Source organism: Cyclopterus lumpus, chromosome 23 (assembly GCF_009769545.1).
Source record: "Cyclopterus lumpus isolate fCycLum1 chromosome 23, fCycLum1.pri, whole genome shotgun sequence".
Lineage (NCBI taxonomy): Eukaryota > Metazoa > Chordata > Actinopteri > Perciformes > Cyclopteridae > Cyclopterus > Cyclopterus lumpus.
Window position 1 is genome coordinate 16,805,865 of NC_046988.1, and position 21,152 is coordinate 16,827,016.

General features: G+C 33.5%; 1 protein-coding gene across 1 annotated transcript in view; it reads left to right on the top strand.

Annotated features, from left to right (window-relative positions):
• dusp16 (dual specificity phosphatase 16) overlaps nucleotides 1-19,325 on the top strand; it is a 20,187-nt gene extending 862 nt beyond the window's left edge. Inside the window, exons 3-6 of the mRNA XM_034526571.1 lie at nucleotides 12,753-12,916; nucleotides 13,289-13,448; nucleotides 13,529-13,652; nucleotides 18,073-19,325. Of these exons, the coding sequence (XP_034382462.1) occupies nucleotides 12,753-12,916; nucleotides 13,289-13,448; nucleotides 13,529-13,652; nucleotides 18,073-19,105 (1,481 nt within the window). The 3' untranslated portion in view covers nucleotides 19,106-19,325. The remainder of the gene's footprint in view (nucleotides 1-12,752; nucleotides 12,917-13,288; nucleotides 13,449-13,528; nucleotides 13,653-18,072) is intronic.
• The last annotated feature ends 1,827 nt before the right edge of the window (nucleotides 19,326-21,152 follow it).

Below are 21,152 nucleotides of genomic sequence, written 5' to 3' on the forward strand. Positions count from 1 at the left end.
CTATTGTGTTCTATTCCTCTATTGTGTTCTATTCCTCTATTGTGTTCTATTCCTCTATTGTGTTCTATTCCCCTATTGTGTTATATTCCTCTATTGTGTTCTATTCCTCTATTGTGTTCTATTCCCCTATTGTGTTCTATTCCTCTATTGTGTTCTATTCCTCTATTGTGTTCTATTCCTCTATTGTGTTCTATTCCCCTATTGTATTCTATTCCTCTATTGTATTCTATTCCTCTATTGTATTCTATTCCCCTATTGTGTTCTATTCCTCTATTGTGTTCTATTGTGTTCTATTCCTCTATTGTGTTCTATTCCTCTATTGTGTTCTATTCCCCTATTGTGTTCTATTCCTCTATTGTGTTCTATTCCCCTATTGTGTTCTATTCCTCTATTGTGTTCTATTCCTCTATTGTGTTCTATTCCTCTATTGTGTTCTATTCCCCTATTGTGTTCTATTCCTCTATTGTGTTCTATTCCTCTATTGTGTTCTATTCCTCTATTGTGTTCTATTCCTCTATTGTATTCTATTCCTCTATTGTGTTCTATTCCCCTATTGTGTTCTATTCCTCTATTGTGTTCTATTCCTCTATTGTGTTCTATTCCTCTATTGTGTTCTATTCCTCTATTGTGTTCTATTCCTCTATTCCTCTATTGTGTTCTATTCCCCTATTGTGTTCTATTCCTCTATTGTGTTCTATTCCTCTATTGTATTCTATTCCTCTATTGTGTTCTATTCCCCTATTGTGTTCTATTCCTCTATTGTGTTCTATTCCTCTATTGTGTTCTATTCCTCTATTGTGTTCTATTCCTCTATTGTGTTCTATTCCTCTATTGTATTCATTGTCTCCTTTGCTTCATGTATTTCTGAAATGTTGCTTCTATGTAGAGCACTTTGTAAACCCTGTTTTAAAGGTGCTATATACATAAAGTTATTATTATTATTATTATTGTAGTATAGTGTATAGTAGTATATTATAGTGTATAGTAGTATATTATAGTGTATAGTAGTATAGTATAGTGTATAGTAGTATATTATAGTGTATAGTAGTATATTATAGTGTATAGTAGTATAGTATAGTGTATAGTAGTATATTATAGTGTATAGTAGTATATTTAGTGTATAGTAGTATATTATAGTGTATAGTAGTATAGTGTATAGTAGTATATTATAGTGTATAGTAGTATATTTAGTGTATAGTAGTATATTATAGTGTATAGTAGTATATTATAGTGTATAGTAGTATATTTAGTGTATAGTAGTATATTATAGTGTATAGTAGTATATTTAGTGTATAGTAGTATATTTAGTGTATAGTAGTATAGTATAGTGTATAGTAGTATATTATAGTGTATAGTAGTATATTATAGTGTATAGTAGTATAGTATAGTGTATAGTAGTATATTATAGTGTATAGTAGTATATTTAGTGTATAGTAGTATAGTGTATAGTAGTATATTTAGTGTATAGTAGTATATTATAGTGTATAGTAGTATATTTAGTGTATAGTAGTATAGTGTATAGTAGTATATTTAGTGTATAGTAGTATATTATAGTGTATAGTAGTATATTTAGTGTATAGTAGTATATTTAGTGTATAGTAGTATAGTATAGTGTATAGTAGTATATTATAGTGTATAGTAGTATATTTAGTGTATAGTAGTATATTTAGTGTATAGTAGTATATTTAGTGTATAGTAGTATAGTATAGTGTATAGTAGTATATTATAGTGTATAGTAGTATATTATAGTGTATAGTAGTATATTTAGTGTATAGTAGTATATTATAGTGTATAGTAGTATATTTAGTGTATAGTAGTATATTTAGTGTATAGTAGTATAGTATAGTGTATAGTAGTATATTTAGTGTATAGTAGTATATTTAGTGTATAGTAGTATATTATAGTGTATAGTAGTATATTATAGTGTATAGTAGTATAGTGTATAGTAGTATAGTATAGTGTATAGTAGTATATTATAGTGTATAGTAGTATATTATAGTGTATAGTAGTATATTATAGTGTATAGTAGTATAGTAGTATAGTGTATAGTAGTATATTATAGTGTATAGTAGTATATTATAGTGTATAGTAGTATATTATAGTGTATAGTAGTATATTATAGTGTATAGTAGTATAGTGTATAGTAGTATATTATAGTGTATAGTAGTATATTATAGTGTATAGTAGTATATTATAGTGTATAGTAGTATAGTGTATAGTAGTATATTATAGTGTATAGTAGTATATTATAGTGTATAGTAGTATATTTAGTGTATAGTAGTATAGTGTATAGTAGTATATTATAGTGTATAGTAGTATATTTAGTGTATAGTAGTATATTATAGTGTATAGTAGTATATTATAGTGTATAGTAGTATAGTGTATAGTAGTATATTATAGTGTATAGTAGTATATTTAGTGTATAGTAGTATATTATAGTGTATAGTAGTATATTATAGTGTATAGTAGTATAGTGTATAGTAGTATATTATAGTGTATAGTAGTATATTATAGTGTATAGTAGTATAGTATAGTGTATAGTAGTATATTATAGTGTATAGTAGTATAGTGTATAGTAGTATATTATAGTGTATAGTAGTATATTATAGTGTATAGTAGTATAGTGTATAGTAGTATATTATAGTGTATAGTAGTATATTATAGTGTATAGTAGTATAGTGTATAGTAGTATATTATAGTGTATAGTAGTATATTATAGTGTATAGTAGTATAGTATAGTGTATAGTAGTATATTATAGTGTATAGTAGTATAGTGTATAGTAGTATATTATAGTGTATAGTAGTATAGTGTATAGTAGTATATTATAGTGTATAGTAGTATATTATAGTGTATAGTAGTATAGTGTATAGTAGTATAGTGTATAGTAGTATATTATAGTGTATAGTAGTATAGTGTATAGTAGTATATTATAGTGTATAGTAGTATATTATAGTGTATAGTAGTATAGTGTATAGTAGTATATTATAGTGTATAGTAGTATATTATAGTGTATAGTAGTATAGTGTATAGTAGTATATTATAGTGTATAGTAGTATATTATAGTGTATAGTAGTATATTATAGTGTATAGTAGTATAGTGTATAGTAGTATATTATAGTGTATAGTAGTATATTTAGTGTATAGTAGTATATTATAGTGTATAGTAGTATATTATAGTGTATAGTAGTATATTATAGTGTATAGTAGTATAGTATAGTGTATAGTAGTATATTATAGTGTATAGTAGTATAGTGTATAGTAGTATATTATAGTGTATAGTAGTATATTTAGTGTATAGTAGTATATTATAGTGTATAGTAGTATATTTAGTGTATAGTAGTATATTATAGTGTATAGTAGTATATTATAGTGTATAGTAGTATATTATAGTGTATAGTAGTATAGTGTATAGTAGTATATTATAGTGTATAGTAGTATATTTAGTGTATAGTAGTATATTATAGTGTATAGTAGTATATTTAGTGTATAGTAGTATATTATAGTGTATAGTAGTATATTATAGTGTATAGTAGTATATTATAGTGTATAGTAGTATAGTGTATAGTAGTATATTATAGTGTATAGTAGTATATTTAGTGTATAGTAGTATATTATAGTGTATAGTAGTATATTATAGTGTATAGTAGTATATTATAGTGTATAGTAGTATATTTAGTGTATAGTAGTATAGTATAGTGTATAGTAGTATATTATAGTGTATAGTAGTATAGTGTATAGTAGTATATTATAGTGTATAGTAGTATAGTATAGTGTATAGTAGTATATTATAGTGTATAGTAGTATATTATAGTGTATAGTAGTATAGTGTATAGTAGTATATTATAGTGTATAGTAGTATAGTGTATAGTAGTATATTATAGTGTATAGTAGTATAGTGTATAGTAGTATATTATAGTGTATAGTAGTATATTATAGTGTATAGTAGTATATTATAGTGTATAGTAGTATATTTAGTGTATAGTAGTATATTTAGTGTATAGTAGTATATTATAGTGTATAGTAGTATAGTGTATAGTAGTATATTATAGTGTATAGTAGTATATTATAGTGTATAGTAGTATAGTATAGTGTATAGTAGTATAGTGTATAGTAGTATATTATAGTGTATAGTAGTATATTATAGTGTATAGTAGTATAGTATAGTGTATAGTAGTATAGTATAGTGTATAGTAGTATATTATAGTGTATAGTAGTATATTATAGTGTATAGTAGTATAGTGTATAGTAGTATATTATAGTGTATAGTAGTATATTATAGTGTATAGTAGTATATTTAGTGTATAGTAGTATAGTGTATAGTAGTATATTATAGTGTATAGTAGTATATTTAGTGTATAGTAGTATATTATAGTGTATAGTAGTATATTATAGTGTATAGTAGTATAGTGTATAGTAGTATATTATAGTGTATAGTAGTATATTTAGTGTATAGTAGTATATTATAGTGTATAGTAGTATATTATAGTGTATAGTAGTATAGTGTATAGTAGTATATTATAGTGTATAGTAGTATATTATAGTGTATAGTAGTATAGTATAGTGTATAGTAGTATATTATAGTGTATAGTAGTATAGTGTATAGTAGTATATTATAGTGTATAGTAGTATATTATAGTGTATAGTAGTATAGTGTATAGTAGTATATTATAGTGTATAGTAGTATATTATAGTGTATAGTAGTATAGTGTATAGTAGTATATTATAGTGTATAGTAGTATATTATAGTGTATAGTAGTATAGTATAGTGTATAGTAGTATATTATAGTGTATAGTAGTATAGTGTATAGTAGTATATTATAGTGTATAGTAGTATAGTGTATAGTAGTATATTATAGTGTATAGTAGTATATTATAGTGTATAGTAGTATAGTGTATAGTAGTATAGTGTATAGTAGTATATTATAGTGTATAGTAGTATAGTGTATAGTAGTATATTATAGTGTATAGTAGTATATTATAGTGTATAGTAGTATAGTGTATAGTAGTATATTATAGTGTATAGTAGTATATTATAGTGTATAGTAGTATATTATAGTGTATAGTAGTATATTATAGTGTATAGTAGTATAGTGTATAGTAGTATATTATAGTGTATAGTAGTATATTTAGTGTATAGTAGTATATTATAGTGTATAGTAGTATATTATAGTGTATAGTAGTATATTATAGTGTATAGTAGTATAGTATAGTGTATAGTAGTATATTATAGTGTATAGTAGTATAGTGTATAGTAGTATATTATAGTGTATAGTAGTATATTTAGTGTATAGTAGTATATTATAGTGTATAGTAGTATATTTAGTGTATAGTAGTATATTATAGTGTATAGTAGTATATTATAGTGTATAGTAGTATATTATAGTGTATAGTAGTATAGTGTATAGTAGTATATTATAGTGTATAGTAGTATATTTAGTGTATAGTAGTATATTATAGTGTATAGTAGTATATTTAGTGTATAGTAGTATATTATAGTGTATAGTAGTATATTATAGTGTATAGTAGTATATTATAGTGTATAGTAGTATAGTGTATAGTAGTATATTATAGTGTATAGTAGTATATTTAGTGTATAGTAGTATATTATAGTGTATAGTAGTATATTATAGTGTATAGTAGTATATTATAGTGTATAGTAGTATATTTAGTGTATAGTAGTATAGTATAGTGTATAGTAGTATATTATAGTGTATAGTAGTATAGTGTATAGTAGTATATTATAGTGTATAGTAGTATAGTATAGTGTATAGTAGTATATTATAGTGTATAGTAGTATATTATAGTGTATAGTAGTATAGTGTATAGTAGTATATTATAGTGTATAGTAGTATAGTGTATAGTAGTATATTATAGTGTATAGTAGTATAGTGTATAGTAGTATATTATAGTGTATAGTAGTATATTATAGTGTATAGTAGTATATTATAGTGTATAGTAGTATATTTAGTGTATAGTAGTATATTTAGTGTATAGTAGTATATTATAGTGTATAGTAGTATAGTGTATAGTAGTATATTATAGTGTATAGTAGTATATTATAGTGTATAGTAGTATAGTATAGTGTATAGTAGTATAGTGTATAGTAGTATATTATAGTGTATAGTAGTATATTATAGTGTATAGTAGTATAGTATAGTGTATAGTAGTATAGTATAGTGTATAGTAGTATATTATAGTGTATAGTAGTATATTATAGTGTATAGTAGTATAGTATAGTGTATAGTAGTATATTATAGTGTATAGTAGTATATTATAGTGTATAGTAGTATATTATAGTGTATAGTAGTATAGTGTATAGTAGTATATTATAGTGTATAGTAGTATATTATAGTGTATAGTAGTATAGTATAGTGTATAGTAGTATATTATAGTGTATAGTAGTATATTATAGTGTATAGTAGTATATTATAGTGTATAGTAGTATAGTATAGTGTATAGTAGTATAGTGTATAGTAGTATATTATAGTGTATAGTAGTATAGTGTATAGTAGTATATTATAGTGTATAGTAGTATATTTAGTGTATAGTAGTATATTTAGTGTATAGTAGTATAGTATAGTGTATAGTAGTATATTTAGTGTATAGTAGTATAGTGTATAGTATTATAGTGTATAGTAGTATATTATAGTGTATAGTAGTATATTATAGTGTATAGTAGTATAGTGTATAGTAGTATATTATAGTGTATAGTAGTATATTATAGTGTATAGTAGTATATTATAGTGTATAGTAGTATATTATAGTGTATAGTAGTATATTATAGTGTATAGTAGTATATTATAGTGTATAGTAGTATAGTATAGTGTATAGTAGTATATTATAGTGTATAGTAGTATATTATAGTGTATAGTAGTATAGTGTATAGTAGTATATTATAGTGTATAGTAGTATATTATAGTGTATAGTAGTATATTATAGTGTATAGTAGTATAGTGTATAGTAGTATATTATAGTGTATAGTAGTATATTATAGTGTATAGTAGTATATTATAGTGTATAGTAGTATAGTGTATAGTGTATAGTAGTATATTTAGTGTATAGTATTATAGTGTATAGTAGTATAGTATAGTGTATAGTAGTATATTATAGTGTATAGTAGTATATTATAGTGTATAGTAGTATAGTATAGTGTATAGTAGTATATTATAGTGTATAGTAGTATAGTATAGTGTATAGTAGTATAGTGTATAGTAGTATATTATAGTGTATAGTAGTATATTATAGTGTATAGTAGTATAGTATAGTGTATCGTAGTATAGTGTATAGTAGTATATTATAGTGTATAGTAGTATATTATAGTGTATAGTAGTATATTATAGTGTATAGTAGTATATTATAGTGTATAGTAGTATATTATAGTGTATAGTAGTATAGTGTATAGTAGTATATTATAGTGTATAGTAGTATATTATAGTGTATAGTAGTATATTATAGTGTATAGTAGTATAGTGTATAGTAGTATATTATAGTGTATAGTAGTATATTATAGTGTATAGTAGTATATTATAGTGTATAGTAGTATAGTGTATAGTAGTATATTATAGTGTATAGTAGTATAGTGTATAGTAGTATATTATAGTGTATAGTAGTATATTATAGTGTATAGTAGTATAGTGTATAGTAGTATAGTGTATAGTAGTATATTATAGTGTATAGTAGTATAGTGTATAGTAGTATATTATAGTGTATAGTAGTATATTATAGTGTATAGTAGTATAGTGTATAGTAGTATATTATAGTGTATAGTAGTATATTATAGTGTATAGTAGTATAGTGTATAGTAGTATATTATAGTGTATAGTAGTATATTATAGTGTATAGTAGTATATTATAGTGTATAGTAGTATAGTGTATAGTAGTATATTATAGTGTATAGTAGTATATTTAGTGTATAGTAGTATATTATAGTGTATAGTAGTATATTATAGTGTATAGTAGTATATTATAGTGTATAGTAGTATAGTATAGTGTATAGTAGTATATTATAGTGTATAGTAGTATAGTGTATAGTAGTATATTATAGTGTATAGTAGTATATTTAGTGTATAGTAGTATATTATAGTGTATAGTAGTATATTTAGTGTATAGTAGTATATTATAGTGTATAGTAGTATATTATAGTGTATAGTAGTATATTATAGTGTATAGTAGTATAGTATAGTGTATAGTAGTATATTATAGTGTATAGTAGTATAGTGTATAGTAGTATATTATAGTGTATAGTAGTATATTTAGTGTATAGTAGTATATTATAGTGTATAGTAGTATATTATAGTGTATAGTAGTATATTATAGTGTATAGTAGTATAGTGTATAGTAGTATATTATAGTGTATAGTAGTATAGTGTATAGTAGTATATTATAGTGTATAGTAGTATATTATAGTGTATAGTAGTATATTATAGTGTATAGTAGTATAGTGTATAGTAGTATATTATAGTGTATAGTAGTATAGTGTATAGTAGTATATTATAGTGTATAGTAGTATATTTAGTGTATAGTAGTATATTATAGTGTATAGTAGTATATTTAGTGTATAGTAGTATATTATAGTGTATAGTAGTATATTATAGTGTATAGTAGTATATTATAGTGTATAGTAGTATAGTATAGTGTATAGTAGTATATTATAGTGTATAGTAGTATAGTGTATAGTAGTATATTATAGTGTATAGTAGTATATTTAGTGTATAGTAGTATATTATAGTGTATAGTAGTATATTATAGTGTATAGTAGTATATTATAGTGTATAGTAGTATAGTGTATAGTAGTATATTATAGTGTATAGTAGTATAGTGTATAGTAGTATATTATAGTGTATAGTAGTATAGTGTATAGTAGTATATTATAGTGTATAGTAGTATATTATAGTGTATAGTAGTATATTATAGTGTATAGTAGTATATTTAGTGTATAGTAGTATATTTAGTGTATAGTAGTATATTATAGTGTATAGTAGTATAGTGTATAGTAGTATATTATAGTGTATAGTAGTATATTATAGTGTATAGTAGTATAGTATAGTGTATAGTAGTATATTATAGTGTATAGTAGTATAGTATAGTGTATAGTAGTATAGTGTATAGTAGTATATTATAGTGTATAGTAGTATATTATAGTGTATAGTAGTATAGTATAGTGTATAGTAGTATAGTATAGTGTATAGTAGTATATTATAGTGTATAGTAGTATATTATAGTGTATAGTAGTATATTATAGTGTATAGTAGTATATTATAGTGTATAGTAGTATATTATAGTGTATAGTAGTATAGTATAGTGTATAGTAGTATATTATAGTGTATAGTAGTATATTATAGTGTATAGTAGTATAGTGTATAGTAGTATATTATAGTGTATAGTAGTATATTATAGTGTATAGTAGTATATTATAGTGTATAGTAGTATAGTGTATAGTAGTATATTATAGTGTATAGTAGTATATTATAGTGTATAGTAGTATATTATAGTGTATAGTAGTATAGTGTATAGTGTATAGTAGTATATTTAGTGTATAGTATTATAGTGTATAGTAGTATAGTATAGTGTATAGTAGTATATTATAGTGTATAGTAGTATATTATAGTGTATAGTAGTATAGTATAGTGTATAGTAGTATATTATAGTGTATAGTAGTATAGTGTATAGTAGTATAGTGTATAGTAGTATATTATAGTGTATAGTAGTATATTATAGTGTATAGTAGTATATTATAGTGTATAGTAGTATATTATAGTGTATAGTAGTATATTATAGTGTATAGTAGTATAGTGTATAGTAGTATATTATAGTGTATAGTAGTATATTATAGTGTATAGTAGTATATTATAGTGTATAGTAGTATAGTGTATAGTAGTATATTATAGTGTATAGTAGTATATTATAGTGTATAGTAGTATATTATAGTGTATAGTAGTATAGTGTATAGTGTATAGTAGTATATTTAGTGTATAGTATTATAGTGTATAGTAGTATAGTATAGTGTATAGTAGTATAGTGTATAGTAGTATATTATAGTGTATAGTAGTATAGTGTATAGTAGTATATTATAGTGTATAGTAGTATATTATAGTGTATAGTAGTATATTATAGTGTATAGTAGTATATTATAGTGTATAGTAGTATATTTAGTGTATAGTAGTATAGTGTATAGTAGTATATTATAGTGTATAGTAGTATATTATAGTGTATAGTAGTATATTATAGTGTATAGTAGTATATTATAGTGTATAGTAGTATAGTATAGTGTATAGTAGTATAGTGTATAGTAGTATATTATAGTGTATAGTAGTATAGTGTATAGTAGTATATTATAGTGTATAGTAGTATATTATAGTGTATAGTAGTATATTTAGTGTATAGTAGTATAGTGTATAGTAGTATATTATAGTGTATAGTAGTATATTATAGTGTATAGTAGTATATTATAGTGTATAGTAGTATATTATAGTGTATAGTAGTATAGTGTATAGTAGTATATTATAGTGTATAGTAGTATAGTGTATAGTGTATAGTAGTATATTATAGTGTATAGTATTATAGTGTATAGTAGTATAGTGTATAGTAGTATATTATAGTGTATAGTAGTATATTATAGTGTATAGTAGTATATTTAGTGTATAGTAGTATAGTGTATAGTAGTATATTATAGTGTATAGTAGTATATTATAGTGTATAGTAGTATATTATAGTGTATAGTAGTATATTATAGTGTATAGTAGTATAGTGTATAGTAGTATATTATAGTGTATAGTAGTATAGTGTATAGTGTATAGTAGTATATTATAGTGTATAGTATTATAGTGTATAGTAGTATAGTGTATAGTAGTATATTATAGTGTATAGTAGTATATTATAGTGTATAGTAGTATATTATAGTGTATAGTAGTATAGTGTATAGTAGTATATTATAGTGTATAGTAGTATATTATAGTGTATAGTAGTATATTATAGTGTATAGTAGTATAGTATAGTGTATAGTAGTATAGTGTATAGTAGTATATTATAGTGTATAGTAGTATAGTATAGTGTATAGTAGTATAGTGTATAGTAGTATAGTATAGTGTATAGTAGTATAGTATAGTGTATAGTAGTATATTATAGTGTATAGTAGTATAGTGTATAGTAGTATAGTATAGTGTATAGTAGTATATTATAGTGTATAGTAGTATAGTATAGTGTATAGTAGTATATTTAGTGTATAGTAGTATATTATAGTGTATAGTAGTATATTATAGTGTATAGTAGTATAGTGTATAGTAGTATATTATAGTGTATAGTAGTATAGTATAGTGTATAGTAGTATAGTGTATAGTAGTATATTATAGTGTATAGTAGTATAGTATAGTGTATAGTAGTATATTATAGTGTATAGTAGTATAGTGTATAGTAGTATATTATAGTGTATAGTAGTATAGTATAGTGTATAGTAGTATAGTGTATAGTAGTATATTATAGTGTATAGTAGTATAGTATAGTGTATAGTAGTATATTATAGTGTATAGTAGTATAGTGTATAGTAGTATATTATAGTGTATAGTAGTATAGTATAGTGTATAGTAGTATAGTGTATAGTAGTATATTATAGTGTATAGTAGTATAGTGTATAGTAGTATATTATAGTGTATAGTAGTATAGTATAGTGTATAGTAGTATAGTGTATAGTAGTATAGTATAGTGTATAGTAGTATAGTGTATAGTAGTATATTATAGTGTATAGTAGTATAGTATAGTGTATAGTAGTATAGTGTATAGTAGTATATTATAGTGTATAGTAGTATATTATAGTGTATAGTAGTATATTATAGTGTATAGTAGTATATTTAGTGTATAGTATTATAGTGTATAGTAGTATATTATAGTGTATAGTAGTATATTATAGTGTATAGTAGTATAGTGTATAGTAGTATATTATAGTGTATAGTAGTATATTATAGTGTATAGTAGTATATTATAGTGTATAGTAGTATATTTAGTGTATAGTATTATAGTGTATAGTAGTATATTATAGTGTATAGTAGTATATTATAGTGTATAGTAGTATAGTGTATAGTAGTATATTATAGTGTATAGTAGTATAGTATAGTGTATAGTAGTATATTTAGTGTATAGTAGTATATTATAGTGTATAGTAGTATATTATAGTGTATAGTAGTATATTATAGTGTATAGTAGTATAGTGTATAGTAGTATATTATAGTGTATAGTAGTATATTATAGTGTATAGTAGTATATTTAGTGTATAGTAGTATAGTGTATAGTAGTATATTATAGTGTATAGTAGTATATTTAGTGTATAGTAGTATAGTGTATAGTAGTATATTATAGTGTATAGTAGTATATTATAGTGTATAGTAGTATATTATAGTGTATAGTAGTATAGTGTATAGTAGTATATTATAGTGTATAGTAGTATATTATAGTGTATAGTAGTATATTATAGTGTATAGTAGTATAGTGTATAGTAGTATATTATAGTGTATAGTAGTATATTATAGTGTATAGTAGTATATTATAGTGTATAGTAGTATAGTATAGTGTATAGTAGTATATTATAGTGTATAGTAGTATAGTGTATAGTAGTATATTATAGTGTATAGTAGTATATTATAGTGTATAGTAGTATATTATAGTATAGTGTATAGTAGTATATTATAGTGTATAGTTCCCCAAAGCAGGTCACACAGCAGCATCTGAAGCCTCTGTCTGTCCGTGTGTTCGATCCCGTCAGGTGGGTTCTCCGAGTTCTCCTGCCTGTTCCCCGGTCTGTGTGAAGGGAAGTCCTCTCTGGTTCCCTCCTGCATGTCTCAGCCCTGTCTGCCGGTCACCAGCACCGGGCCGACCCGCATCCTACCTCACCTGTACCTGGGCTGCCAGAGAGACGTCCTCAACCAGGTAGGGCTCACTGTCCCCTGGTCTCAGGTCAGCTGGTCCCCCTCTGGACCAGGATCAGTTTCAACTAGGACTCTCAGGTTTACAGTCACATGTTATATTATTATAATAATATACAGTGTTAGATAATACATGCGTCCTTAACGTAATGCAACATAATATAATATAGTATAATGTAGTATCATATAATATATTATAGTATAATATCATGTATTATAATATAATGTTGATACATTATATAGTATATAGTAGTAACTATTGATTTAGCACCTTTTTAGAGACGAAGTAAAGCAATAAAACGACTAGATTCCATGAACGTGTGGCCCCAGTGCATGATGGGAGGCTGTTCTCTGATGTACTTGTTTGAGTCTCCAGGATCTGATGCAGCAGAACGACATTGTCTACGTCCTAAACGCCAGTAACACCTGCCCCAAACCGGACTTCATCCCGGAGTCCCACTTCCTGAGAGTCCCCGTCAACGACTCGTTCTGTGAGAAGATCTTGCCCTGGTTGGACCGATCCGTGGACTTCATCGGTACGAGTCCGTACGCCAGAGAGAAGCACCTCTAGGACGCCACAGCTGCTCTCGCTTCACTCTCAAACTATGTGTTTCAGAGAAGGCCAAAGCCTGCAACGCTCGAGTCCTGGTCCACTGTCTGGCTGGAATCTCCCGCTCTGCCACCATCGCCATCGCCTACATCATGAAGAGGATGGACATGCCGCTGGACGAGGCCTACAGGTGAGAGGAGACGGAGGAGGAACCAAGTGGTTCTGCAGGGACTGATATAACCTGTTCAGTCTGTAAAAGAGTTCACGGTGCGTTCACAGTCTGTAAAAGAGTTCACGGTGCGTTCAGTCTGTAAAAGAGCTCACGGTGCGTTCACAGTCTGTAAAAGAGCTCACGGTGCGTTCAGTCTGTAAAAGAGTTCACGGTGCGTTCAGTCTGTAAAAGAGTTCACGGTGCGTTCAGTCTGTAAAAGAGCTCACGGTGCGTTCACAGTCTGTAAAAGAGCTCACGGTGCGTTCGGTCTGTAAAAGAGTTCACGGTGCGTTCACAGTCTGTAAAAGAGTTCACGGTGCGTTCAGTCTGTAAAAGAGCTCACGGTGCGTTCACAGTCTGTAAAAGAGTTCACGGTGCGTTCACAGTCTGTAAAAGAGCTCACGGTGCGTTCAGTCTGTAAAAGAGTTCACGGTGCGTTCAGTCTGTAAAAGAGTTCACGGTGCGTTCAGTCTGTAAAAGAGCTCACGGTGCGTTCACAGTCTGTAAAAGAGTTCACGGTGCGTTCACAGTCTGTAAAAGAGTTCACGGTGCGTTCACAGTCTGTAAAAGAGTTCACGGTGCGTTCAGTCTGTAAAAGAGCTCACGGTGCGTTCACAGTCTGTAAAAGAGTTCACGGTGCGTTCACAGTCTGTAAAAGAGTTCACGGTGCGTTCAGTCTGTAAAAGAGCTCACGGTGCGTTCACAGTCTGTAAAAGAGTTCACGGTGCGTTCACAGTCTGTAAAAGAGATCACGGTGCGTTCAGTCTGTAAAAGAGCTCACGGTGCGTTCACAGTCTGTAAAAGAGCTCACGGTGCGTTCAGTCTGTAAAAGAGCTCACGGTGCGTTCAGTCTGTAAAAGAGTTCACGGTGCGTTCAGTCTGTAAAAGAGTTCACGGTGCGTTCAGTCTGTAAAAGAGCTCACGGTGCGTTCACAGTCTGTAAAAGAGCTCACGGTGCGTTCAGTCTGTAAAAGAGTTCACGGTGCGTTCACAGTCTGTAAAAGAGTTCACGGTGCGTTCACAGTCTGTAAAAGAGTTCACGGTGCGTTCACAGTCTGTAAAAGAGTTCACGGTGCGTTCAGTCTGTAAAAGAGCTCACGGTGCGTTCACAGTCTGTAAAAGAGTTCACGGTGCGTTCACAGTCTGTAAAAGAGTTCACGGTGCGTTCAGTCTGTAAAAGAGCTCACGGTGCGTTCACAGTCTGTAAAAGAGTTCACGGTGCGTTCACAGTCTGTTAAAGAGTTCACGGTGCGTTCACAGTCTGTAAAAGAGTTCACGGTGCGTTCAGTCTGTAAAAGAGTTCACGGTGCGTTCACAGTCTGTAAAAGAGTTCACGGTGCGTTCAGTCTGTAAAAGAGCTCACGGTGCGTTCACAGTCTGTAAAAGAGCTCACGGTGCGTTCAGTCTGTAAAAGAGCTCACGGTGCGTTCAGTCTGTAAAAGAGCTCATGGTGCGTTCAGTCTGTAAAAGAGCTCACGGTGCGTTCACAGTCTGTAAAAGAGTTCACGGTGCGTTCAGTCTGTAAAAGAGCTCACGGTGCGTTCAGTCTGTAAAAGAGCTCACGGTGCGTTCACAGTCTGTAAAAGAGTTCACGGTGCGTTCACAGTCTGTAAAAGAGTTCACGGTGCGTTCAGTCTGTAAAAGAGCTCACGGTGCGTTCAGTCTGTAAAAGAGCTCACGGTGCGTTCACAGTCTGTAAAAGAGTTCACGGTGCGTTCACAGTCTGTAAAAGAGTTCACGGTGCGTTCAGTCTGTAAAAGAGCTCACGGTGCGTTCACAGTCTGTAAAAGAGTTCACGGTGCGTTCACAGTCTGTTAAAGAGTTCACGGTGCGTTCACAGTCTGTAAAAGAGTTCACGGTGCGTTCAGTCTGTAAAAGAGCTCACGGTGCGTTCACAGTCTGTAAAAGAGTTCACGGTGCGTTCAGTCTGTAAAAGAGCTCACAGTGCGTTCACAGTCTGTAAAAGAGTTCACGGTGCGTTCAGTCTGTAAAAGAGTTCACGGTGCGTTCATAGTCTGTTAAAGAGCTCACAGTCTGTTAAAGAGCTCACGGTGCGTTCACAGTCTGTAAAAGAGCTCACGGTGCGTTCATAGTCTGTTAAAGAGCTCACAGTCTGTTAAAGAGCTCACGGTGCGTTCACAGTCTGTAAAAGAGCTCACAGTCTGTAAAAGATCTCACGGTGCGTTCATAGTCTGTTAAAGAGCTCACGGTGCGTTCACAGTCTGTAAAAGAGCTCACTGTGCGTTCATAGTCTGTAAAAGAGCTCACAGTCTGTAAAAGAGCTCACAGTGCGTTCATAGTCTGTAAAAGAGCTCACGGTGCGTTCACAGTCTGTAAAAGAGCTCACTGTGCGTTCATAGTCTGTAAAAGAGCTCACAGTCTGTAAAAGAGCTCACAGTGCGTTCATAGTCTGTAAAAGAGCTCACAGTCTGTAAAAGAGCTCACTGTGCGTTCATAGTCTGTAAAAGAGCTCACAGTCTGTAAAAGAGCTCACGGTGCGTTCACAGTCTGTAAAAGAGCTCACAGTCTGTAAAAGAGCTCACTGTGCGTTCATAGTCTGTAAAAGAGCTCACAGTCTGTAAAAGAGCTCACGGTGCGTTCACAGTCTGTAAAAGAGCTCACGGTGCGTTCACAGTCTGTAAAAGAGCTCACTGTGCGTTCATAGTCTGTAAAAGAGCTCACAGTCTGTAAAAGAGCTCACGGTGCGTTCATAGTCTGTTAAAGAGCTCACGGTGCGTACATAGTTTGTTAAATAGCTCACGGTGCGTTCACAGTCTGTTAAAGAGCTCACGGTGCGTTCACAGTCTGTAAAAGAGTTCACGGTGCGTTCATAGTCTGTAAAAGAGCTCACGGTGCGTTCACAGTCTGTTAAAGAGCTCACGGTGCGTTCACAGTCTGTTAAAGAGCTCACGATGCGTTCACAGTCTGTTAAAGAGCTCACGGTGCGTTCATAGTCTGTAAAAGAGCTCACGGTGCGTTCACAGTCTGTTAAAGAGCTCACGGTGCGTTCAGTCTGTAAAAGAGTTCACGGTGCGTTCATAGTCTGTAAAAGAGCTCACAGTCTGTAAAAGAGCTCACTGTGCGTTCATAGTCTGTAAAAGAGCTCACGGTGCGTTCATAGTCTGTTAAAGAGCTCACGGTGCGTTCATAGTTTGTTAAATAGCTCACGGTGCGTTCACAGTCTGTTAAAGAGCTCACGGTGCGTTCACAGTCTGTTAAAGAGCTCACGGTGCGTTCATAGTCTGTAAAAGAGCTCACGGTGCGTTCATAGTCTGTAAAAGAGCTCACAGTCTGTAAAAGAGCTCACTGTGCGTTCATAGTCTGTAAAAGAGCTCACAGTCTGTTAAAGAGCTCACGGTGCGTTCATAGTCTGTAAAAGAGCTCACGGTGCGTTCACAGTCTGTTAAAGAGCTCACGGTGCGTTCAGTCTGTAAAAGAGTTCACGGTGCGTTCATAGTCTGTAAAAGAGCTCACAGTCTGTAAAAGAGCTCACTGTGCGTTCATAGTCTGTAAAAGAGCTCACGGTGCGTTCATAGTCTGTTAAAGAGCTCACGGTGCGTTCATAGTTTGTTAAATAGCTCACGGTGCGTTCACAGTCTGTTAAAGAGCTCACGGTGCGTTCACAGTCTGTTAAAGAGCTCACGGTGCGTTCATAGTCTGTAAAAGAGCTCACGGTGCGTTCATAGTCTGTAAAAGAGCTCACAGTCTGTAAAAGAGCTCACTGTGCGTTCATAGTCTGTAAAAGAGCTCACAGTCTGTTAAAGAGCTCACGGTGCGTTCATAGTCTGTTAAAGAGCTCACGGTGCGTTCATAGTTTGTTAAATAGCTCACGGTGCGTTCACAGTCTGTTAAAGAGCTCACGGTGCGTTCACAGTCTGTTAAAGAGCTCACGGTGCGTTCATAGTCTGTAAAAGAGCTCACGGTGCGTTCATAGTCTGTAAAAGAGCTCACAGTCTGTAAAAGAGCTCACTGTGCGTTCATAGTCTGTAAAAGAGCTCACGGTGCGTTCACAGTCTGTAAAAGAGCTCACGGTGCGTTCATAGTCTGTAAAAGAGCTCACAGTCTGTAAAAGAGCTCACGGTGCGTTCATAGTTTGTAAAAGAGCTCACGGTGCGTTCATAGTCTGTAAAAGAGCTCACGGTGCGTTCACAGTCTGTTAAAGAGCTCACGGTGCGTTCATAGTCGCCTCTTCTCTTCAAGGCGGTTTGGAGCCAATAAATAAACTAAAGATGTGATTTTTTTATGGATCAGACACATGAAGAGAACAGACTGTGAAGTGTGACAGTGATTTGTGTTATTAATCAAAAAGAATGACTTCAGAACTACATTTCCCATAATGCATCCCTTGTTAGAGCCTCCCAGGTTGATGGGATGTCGTCTCCTCCTCCTTTGTGTCCAGGTTTGTGAAGGAGAAGAGACCGACCATCTCTCCCAACTTTAACTTCCTGGGTCAGCTGCTGGACTTTGAGAAGAGGATCAAGAGTCCTCCGGGTCCTGAGACCAGACCGAAGGCTCATCCGGAGCCCAGCGGTGAGCTCCTCCCTCAGCCGGAGGACCAGGATCCGGTCCCCGTGGGCCCCGGCCCGGCCCTCACGGAGCCCCTCACCCTGCCTTGCGTTCTGGCCAATGCCCCCGAGGAGCGCCGGCTGGCCGAGGCTCTGAGCGGCCTGCAGCTCGCCGACGGACCTGAGGACAGCGCCCGGCTCAAGCGCTCCTTCTCTCTGGACATCAAGTCGTACGGCGAGCCGGCGGGGAGCGCCCCCCACCGGGTCTTCGTCCCTCACGGAGGATCGGGAGACTCCGAGTTCTTCAAACCGTCCGTCTTCAAAGAACCGACCAGTAAACCGTGCCAGTTCTCGCCGGTGGAGGAGGTGTCGGAGCAGTCCACTCCGGAGCAGAGCCCCGACAAGGAGGAGGTCGCTCCGCCGGTCTCCTCCGACTTCATTAACCCTCCACCCGCTGCTCCCAACTGCTGGCACCCGTTGCAGCAGAGCGGCAGCGTGGAGGAGAACGCCGCCAGTTTCCTGTTCGGCCTCTCCCGCAGCCAACAGCACCTGGCCAGACCCGGATCCGGCAGGGCCCTGAAGGGCTGGCACTCCGACATCCTGCTGGGCCCCGTCTCCTCCTCCTCTCTGGCCGGCGGCTGGTACCTCTCCTCCGACTCCGCCGGCTTCTACTCCACCTCCACCATCCTGAGCGGCGGCGGCGTAGCGGCCTACGGCTGCGGCCGCGGCCCGGAGGCGGTGCGGCGGCGCAGCCGGCAGAGGACGGGGGACCGCGGGGACTCGAGGAGGAGCTGGCACGAAGAGACCAGCTTCGAGAAGCAGCTGAAGAGACGCAGCTGTCACATGGAGTTCGGAGACGGAAGGATGGACAGCAGGTCCAGAGAGGAGATGGGGACCGGCAGCATGGAGGTCATCCAGGTCTCCTGATCCTGGTCCTGGACCAGTGTGACGTTCCTCCTGAACGGAGAGACAAGAGAGCTTTGATGTTGCTAAGCTAACCGCTCAAAGACGTTTTATTAACGCTTCACGATTGTTGAGGAGCTGACTGTAAACATCTGGACATTAATCACAATAAACAATTCATCTTCAGTTGATGTTTTGATTTGAATAAAATCTTGTTTATAATAAATAAATATCGTGAAAGCAGCGTCAGATCATATTTCACTAAATATCTCTACTTTGTGTTGCTCACAGAATCAGGAAGTTACATGATGTCAGTGAACTCACCCCAGGAAGTCTGCAGGGAATCTGAATCATAGCATCAAACTGATGTCTGCTTACCCTTCGAAACCCGTCTCTACCCGTCTCTACCCGTCTCTACCCGTCTCTACCCGTCTCTACCCGTCTTTACTCGTCTTTACTCGTCTTTACCCGTCTTTACTCGTCTTTACCCGGCTTTACCCGTCTTTACTCGTCTTTACTCGTCTTTACCCGTCTTTACCCGTCTCTACCCGTCTCTACTCGTCTTTACCCGTCTTTACCCGTCTCTACCCGTCTTTACTCGTCTCTACCCGTCTTTACCCGTCTCTACCCGTCTCTACTCGTCTTTACTCGTCTTTACCCGTCTTTACCCGTCTCTACCCGTCTCTACCCGTCTTTACTCGTCTTTACTCGTCTTTACCCGTCTTTACTCGTCTTTACCCGTCTTTACTCGTCTTTACTCGTCTTTACCCGTCTTTACCCGTCTTTACCCGTCTTTACTCGTCTTTACCCGTCTTTACCCGTCTTTACTCGTCTTTACTCGTCTTTACCCGTCTTTACCCGTCTCTACCCGTCTCTACCCGTCTCTACCCGTCTCTACTCGTCTTTACTCGTCTTTACCCGTCTTTACCCGTCTTTACCCGTCTCTACTCGTCTTTACCCGTCTTTACCCGTCTTTACCCGCCTCTACCCGTCTCTACTCGTCTTTACTCGTCTTTACCCGTCTCTACTCGTCTCTACTCGTCTTTACCCGTCTTTACCCGTCTCTACCCGTCTCTACTCGTCTTTACCCGTCTCTACTCGTCTCTACCCGTCTCTACCCGTCTCTACCCGTCTTTACTCGTCTTTACTCGTCTCTACCCGTCTCTACTCGTCTTTACCCGTCTCTACTCGTCTCTACCCGTCTCTACTCGTCTTTACCCGTCTTTACCCGTCTTTACCCGTCTCTACCCGTCTATACTCGTCTTTACCCGTCTCTACTCGTCTCTACCCGTCTCTACCCATCTCTACCCGTCTCTACCCGTCTTTACTCGTCTTTACCCGTCTCTACCCGTCAATACTCGTCTCTACCCGTCTCTACCCATCTCTACCCGTCTCTACCCGTCTCTACCCGTCTTTACCCGTCTATACTCGTCTTTACCCGTCTCTACTCGTCTCTACCCGTCTCTACCCATCTCTACCCGTCTCTACCCGTCTATACTCGTCTTTACCCGTCTCTACTCGTCTCTACCCGTCTCTACCCGTCTCTACCCGTCTTTACTCGTCTTTACCCGTCTTTACCCGTCTTTACCCGTCTTCACTCGTCTTTACCCGTCTTTACCCGTCTCTACTCGTCTTTACCCGTCTTTACTCGTCTCTACTCGTCTTTACCCGTCTTTACTCGTCTTCACTCGTCTTTACCCGTCTTTACCCGTCGTTACTCGTCTTCACTCGTCTTTACCCGTCTTTACCCGTCGTTACTCGTCTTCACTCGTCTTTACCCGTCTTTACCCGTCTTTACCCGTCGTTACTCGTCTTTACCCGTCTCTACCCGTCTTTACTAGTCTTTACCCGTCTTTACCCGTCTTTACTCATCTTTACCCGTCTTTACTCGTCTTTACCCGTCTCTACCCGTCTTTACCCGTCTTTACCTGTCTTTACCTGTCTTTACCCGTCTTTACTCGTCTTTACCCGTCGTTACTCGTCTTCACCCGTCTTTACCCGTCTTCACTCGTCTTCACTCGTCTTTACCCGTCGTTACTCGTCTTCACTCGTCTTTACCCGTCTCTACCCG